Consider the following 7,008-nt stretch of genomic DNA (forward strand, 5'->3'; position numbering starts at 1 on the left):
ATACACTGTATGTACACACATTTCAACACAAAGTGAATAATAAAACAGCTATATAGCTTATAGTTATTGAACAGTAATGTTTGTGTATTTGGTGTTAAGTTATACAGATGTTTCTCCCACAGCCGCCTGAGCATCAGTGCTGTAGTCTAAATGTGAAGCGAGACGGTGGCGCCCCCATGTGGACGTACTTTGCTTTACTTTCACCCCTATTTCCGTCAGTACCTGAACGCGGCGTAGCACAGTCCTCTCATTGTGCTTTCTCTTTAAGATGAAAGGTTGTTATGCAGTTTGGTGAATAAGGAAGAGGAAGACCGGGTTGACCTGAGGACAGGCAGCAGTGACAGGTTGGACAGGACTCGGACAGGAGCGGCGCTTGTCTTCTGCAGGTGATTATAATATGACATGTTTGTCTTCACTGCGGTGTCCGGCTGTGCAGAGCCCGTGGTTTTGTTTTAGTTTCAGTCCCAGGCCTTCACGATCCTACAGTTTTATCGTGTCACTAATTTTGTGTAACTCTCTGTGTTACTTTACCATAAACACCCCCCTCACCTCAAGATCCAATTTACACGATTATAGATCAGTGAAACACAAGTAAGTACATTTACTCAAGTACTGCACTTAAGTTCAATTTTGAGGCGCTTGTATCCTAGTTTAATTGAGTATTTTCCGCTATTTCGTACTTCCACTTCTGGCAAATATTGTAGGTTTTTAGTGTAATACATACAGTATGTGGTAACTTTAGTCAGGGTACTTTCAGAATCAGATAAATAAAACAAAATTAATTATAATCATAGGACTTTACTGATCCCTGGTGGGAAATTTACAAGCTACCCAGTAGTATATAAAATACTTCAAATAATAATATTAGTTCCACCTTGACCAGCTGCAACATTAAAGTGATGAGCACAATAAAGCTGTAGTTATAATCCAGTAACAGGATAAACAGTAATGTGAAATGTGTCATTCTGCATTTTGAACACTTTTATATTTGGCACTTTAAGTATTATTTGATGCTAATACTTTTGTACTTTTACTTAAGTAACAGTTGGAATGCAGGGCTTCTACTTATAACATATACACTGTGGTATTGCTACTTTTACTTAAAAGTGATTTTCAACTTCATCTTAATTCATTCAAACACTGGCACAGAAATGATCTCTCACTCACTGGTTTCATGGAGGACACTGGGTCGGCATCCACATTTCAGAAACTGAGCTGAGAGTGAAAGATGATGTTTGCTTGTGTGTTTTGTTTCAAAAGAGCATGCAGCGATGGAGCTGTCTGTTGGTTTAATGATCATGCTAGCAGGAGGTGTCCTGGTCCTCCCTGTCCTCGCCTTCATCACCTCCTTCCTGTTCTGGCCTGGAGCACTTCTTAAGGCCTACAACTGGTAAAATCACAAACACTTAGACTGTCTGATGGAAATGACGTATAAATCAAGGGTAATGTTAATTGAAAGACGTTTTTTAGTGTTTGATATTGGTTCAACTATTGTCCAAACTCCACAGCAGTGTAGAGAGAGGTGTTGCTGTTGGTCTGGTCCTTTGTTTAGGTGAATATTGACACAGGGTATGCAGACCACAGTATTCTGGACACAAGGGCATCTCGTTATGTTCTTAGCAAAAGTATAACTAGGAAGTGCTCATGCTGTGTGGAGAGATCTTTAACTTCTGCATGCACTGAGACCACAAAAGGCAGATCTACACTTGGTTTACACATAATTTCCATCACGACTGGTAATTCGTTAGTGTTTACACATAATTTCTTAATCACTTGTTACTTACTATTTAAGAAATCCAAGTAACATCAGTCTAGCCTCTGGACGGATTATGACCTACTGGGCACAAGTCAATCAGTGTTAACCTTTCCATTGGAAAGCCTCAAATTTCTACTCTTATTTCAGATTTCTGTTTTATATATTTGGCTACATATATAGAATAGATATAGATAAACTCATCTGTTTTTAAGTAATTGCTCTCCTAATTCACAGATACAAATACTCTACTTTTTATTGGTGTTAAAAGACCATAATGCTTTGTAAAATAATAAAGATAAACTAATAATGACAAACTGTTATTGTAATTTAAATCCTATAATATTATGTAACTGTAGAACTGAAAAAACCAAATGACCAGTTGTTTCACCTGAACATGTCATCACTCTTGTGTGCCTAAGTGTGCTCCTGAGTGTGTGTAGATTCTGTTCTTACCAAAGAACAAAAGAACAAATCCCAGATAAGAAAACATTGTTGAATGCCAGAATCTCAAAACTTCTTTAATGGGTTTTACAAACAAATTAGTTCTTAAGAATGGTTGGTGAATGAGACCTATTGTACTAATAGTGATTTTGGTAGTGTTCAGCTGTGTGTTACAGGTTGTTTCTGTGCACTCAAAGTGCAGTTTTAATGTGAAGGGGCAGGACTGGTTGGATGGCTTCACCTACTGGACTTTGTCTGTGTGGAAAAGAAAGAAATACAAACACACACAGTGCTGAGTCACTGTCATGTTAACAGTTCTGTCAGCAGCTTTGTGACTTGAATAAAATATGAATGTAAAAACACTGTCCAATACATAAAATAGCATTAGAACTGAATTTAGGGAGCACTTAAAATGATATAAAAGGTTTTAGAGGAACATACAGTATGTCTACATATATATATAAAATAGACACATCCTCACAAGCTTTTATAAGTTGTTAAATATGTATTCTGAGTAGCCTATACAATACGGAAAATGATTTTTTTCAGATATGACAGTGTACAAATACTGTACTTGAAGAAACATATATTTTAGGAAACCATGACATCTGCTGATGCCCTGGTTTCTCCTCTAGGTTCACATTTGTGGAGAACATTATGCATTTGCAAACTGTTTCAGATGACACCCACACTTACTAAGTCCTAGATATCCTGTTATATCCTCCACAGGTACTTGCGTCGCAGGCAGGGGCTGGTGGTCCGCTACTCTTACAATGGAAGTTACCGCTTCTGTTATCACACTCGTGGAAAACCAGGGGGCGCCACACCATCCCTGCTGCTGCTGCACGGCTTCTCTGCCTCCAAAGACATGTGGCTGCCTCTTGTCAAGGTATAAAACACATGTGCAAGCTGAGTGAGACACTAAGAAGAAGACAGAAGGTAGGCACAGATGGATGATGGAAGGATGAAGGGGGAAAGAAGGACTGGAGGGAATAAAACAGATAGACGAGAGGAACTTGCAGGAAGGAAGAAGGGGAAAATGGAGCAAGTGGAGGAGGAAAGCAAAAGTTATACATAGAGATAGGAAAAACAGGAGACAAGGAATGATCAAATGAAAGCTGGACAAAGAAAGTGAGGACACAGGAGCACAGAGGGGAACACTATAAGCTATATATCTGTGCAGATTCTATAAGCTATATATTAGTTGCACACACAGAAATTGACCACGTACACTCTGCATACAGTCTGGTCTGAATTCACTCTGCTACTTTTCAGTGTGAACAAACTGCATACTCAAAACCCTCTCAGAAATAGAAAATAAATAACATAATGAGTTTTTGTGTGTGTTTGTTTTCTACTCTAGTATCTCCCCAGAAACCAGCATGTGGTGTGTGTGGACATGCCGGGGCACGAGGGGACAAGTCGCACCAGTGCCAAGGACTACGGCATCCAGGGCCAGGTCAGCCGAATCCACCAGGTCTGTACTAGTGTGTCTATCACCCACACACTTTGATTTGGGGAGCCTGCAGACAGGGATGGATACTGCTGATCCACGCTTCTTAGGCCAGGATCACGCTAAATAATATCAGTCTAAAAATGGCTGACAAAATGAAAGTCAGGGCATGAAAGACAGAAACACGCAGTGAGTCATGGCCAGAGACAACAGATTCTACTGTATGTCTTGTGACTACTGTGTTAGACATGGTGTGTCCGGAGGTTTTGCCTTCTCTTTCCAGGAGTTTTTATGGTGTGACACTGCAGTTACTGACACATCTGCTCCCCAAAATCGGACTCTGGTAAATGGCCATGTGCTTTCCTATACATTGCAGAATACTCGAAGCTCTTTCACACTATTTGGCCGTTCACCCATTCGCACTCAAGCACTCACACATTCACACATTCACACACCGGTGACATCACCAGGAGCAGCTGGGGGTTCAGTGTTGAGCCACTAATCCTCCGGTTAGGAGACAACCCACTCTGCCTCCTGAGCCACAGCCACCCCCACTGCACACTCACCTTTGTCTTACTGATCATAAACAACTGCTATGATTAGTCTGGGTGCAATGTGCAGTCCAACGAATGTGCAGTCTCATTAGTCAGGCAGAAAATGTATCTGCATGCCTCTATACATAGACAGCTATGTACAGTAGGAGACCGAGCAGTGGTTCAAAACAAAAATCCACTCATACAGCCTGACGACACTTATGGTACATTTATTCAGTAGCTGTGTTTCTGTCTTCATTAGGCATTTCACACAGCAAATAACAATGAGCCTGCTTATACTGTATCTATATATACACATAGAACAATCAGCCAATACTAGGGGCCAAGCAGTCAGTAAGTGGTAGGGGAATGGAACGGTATCAATAAGGCCCACTGAAGCAAATTTCCCTCAACTTTCCCAGTAAAAAAGAGACAGTTATCTGTGGGGTGTAACCCTAGAATATGAAAAAACTGTGATTGGCAGCAAACGTCTTGCAACATTAGCAGCAGTTTGTGAATGTTTGCTCGATCTTCAGTTCACCTGAATTAAACCTATAACACTGCAACCTTTAAAAATGCATTTTCTGCTTTGGTGTGAACTCCAAACCTGTTCTGGCAGACTCACTTGCTCAGCTCTGTTCAGCTTTACCCAGCAAATAGACCGATCCATGAGGACCGCACCACTTCACTGCTGTCACTAGTTAATTTAAGTAATAGTTCAACATTCTGGAAAAAGCACTCATTGTCTTTCTTTACGAGAATAAAATAAGAGGATGGATATTAATGTCATAGCTGGAGACAGGATGTGGTTAGCTTAACCTAGCATAAAGCCTCGAAGCGGGGGACAGCTAGCCTGGCTTTGTTCATTATTAAAACATAAAGTTTGCTAATTAACATTGCACACAGAAATGTCAAAACACTGATTGTATGTGTTCACAGTGAGGTTGCAAGGTTTGGCATCACTGTGGCTGTACAAAGACTAAAACCAGACGCTGTGTGCTTTCAGACTACATGTGGAAACTCATGCTTAGATGCTGCACAGAAACACTGGGCAGACAGATGCACTGTTGCTCTCCAGTGAGGCAACACAATATATTAATTTATATATTTATAATTTATATATATTATATATTACTGTGCAGTTTGTGGAGAGTATCGGTCTGGATAAAAGACCCTTCCACCTGGTTGGGACATCGATGGGTGGGAGCGTCGCGGGGGTGTATGCTGCCCATTACCCCGCTCACCTGTCCAGCCTCACCTTAATCGCCACGGCAGGTAAAATCAGCAGACATGATGATTTACCTGATGTTTCCCTCCAGGATTCAGTGACATGAAGCAAAATTATAGACACTCCTCCCTCCTTCTCTGCTCTGTCCAGGTCTGGTTTATCCCACAGACTCTAAGTTCATCAGGCGTCTGAAGGAGATTGATGAGGGTCACGGGGGAAACTCAGTTCCTCTGATCCCCACTACTGTTCAGGAGATGGAGGATATGGCAAAACTCTGCTATTACAACCTCCCCAAAATTTCCCGACAGGTACAGGACTGTGCTGTCAGGCCTACAGTCCATACTAATACACTTTCTAGGGCCCAAGCAGCTTGGTTTCTCTATGTACAATATTAGTCTACCAGTGCAATTACTGTAGTAATGCTAATATTCTACAGCTAGTACTGTTTCTGCTCTTTCTGCTGCAGTATTTGTGAATACGTATGTGTGTGTCTCTGTGTGTGTTTCCAGCTGCTACGGGGTTTGCTGAACAACAGGATTCCCAACAATGATTTCTACAGAGAAGGTCAGTGCAGTGAAATATATTCTCACACTCAGTGTTAATTTTGACACCTGAATTTGATTTTATTTTAGTCTTTTGACAAAAATGCATATTAGTTTTAGTCTAATTTTAGCCATTTGATTTGTGTTAGTTTTAGTCATCTCAGTTCTCATCTCATTTTCTATACCGCTTAGTCCCAAACGGGGTGGCGGGGGTGGGGCTGGAACTATCCCAGCTGGCATCGGGCAAAAGGTGGGGTACACCCTGGACAGGTTGCCGGTCCATCGTAGGGCCTGCATTTTTACTGTTTACTGTAGGCTGTATCTTCTTTATACTGGTTGTGTACCGTTACCATGGTTACACATGTGTCCCATCTATTGTGAGGTTTGTGGAAAATGGAGTTTTATTCATACAGTGTCCCTCTGCACTGAAGAAGTTGGACTCTGATTCGTACTAAAATCCCCTTCGCTGGGTTCATCTTGAGAGGCGACACTAAATAGTCAGATAACATTAAAACAGTGAGATCTGTGCAGCGGACGTTGCTGCTGCGTTTTCCTATTTTTTAGTGACTAATAAGTGTTTAACACTCCTAATGCCTGCCACAGCACAGTGCTGCTCTGGTGATTCCACTAGCAGATCTACTGCTAACTTTTACTAATTGCTTTGGGTCCTCTAATACGACTACTGACACTCATACATTTAGTTCAAGTTCAAGTTCAAAGTGTTTATTTGTCATAGGCACAGTTAGGAAACGTGTTTCCCTGTACAATGAAATTCTTACTTTGCCGTCCACATGAATGCCACAAAATACAAATAAAATATAAAGTAGATAAATAAGTAACACAAAATCTAAGGCACTTTAAGATCCTTAACAGAACACAAGGGTTAAGCAGCAATATAATAAAAATATATAAGATTATAATAACAGAATGTATGCTGCATGGGAGCAGCATGTGCAGCAGTCAACAGTCATTGTGCAATTATGCATGTGCAAACTGAGAATGTAAACAGTACATCACGTATTTCCTGGTAATAAACTCCTCAGCTGTTTAGGAGT

The 7,008-nt window shown here is 40.9% G+C and overlaps 1 protein-coding gene across 1 annotated transcript in view; it reads left to right on the forward strand.

Moving 5' to 3' along the window:
- The first annotated feature begins 235 nt into the window (after positions 1-235).
- abhd6a (abhydrolase domain containing 6, acylglycerol lipase a) overlaps positions 236-7,008 on the forward strand; it is a 10,483-nt gene continuing 3,710 nt past the window's right edge. The window contains exons 1-7 of the mRNA XM_020611144.1: positions 236-386; positions 1,261-1,390; positions 2,927-3,086; positions 3,561-3,674; positions 5,326-5,458; positions 5,562-5,719; positions 5,921-5,975. Of these exons, the coding sequence (XP_020466800.1) occupies positions 1,272-1,390; positions 2,927-3,086; positions 3,561-3,674; positions 5,326-5,458; positions 5,562-5,719; positions 5,921-5,975 (739 nt within the window). The 5' untranslated portion in view covers positions 236-386; positions 1,261-1,271. The remainder of the gene's footprint in view (positions 387-1,260; positions 1,391-2,926; positions 3,087-3,560; positions 3,675-5,325; positions 5,459-5,561; positions 5,720-5,920; positions 5,976-7,008) is intronic.

Source organism: Monopterus albus, unplaced genomic scaffold (genome assembly GCF_001952655.1).
Source record: "Monopterus albus unplaced genomic scaffold, M_albus_1.0 scaffold110.1, whole genome shotgun sequence".
Lineage (NCBI taxonomy): Eukaryota > Metazoa > Chordata > Actinopteri > Synbranchiformes > Synbranchidae > Monopterus > Monopterus albus.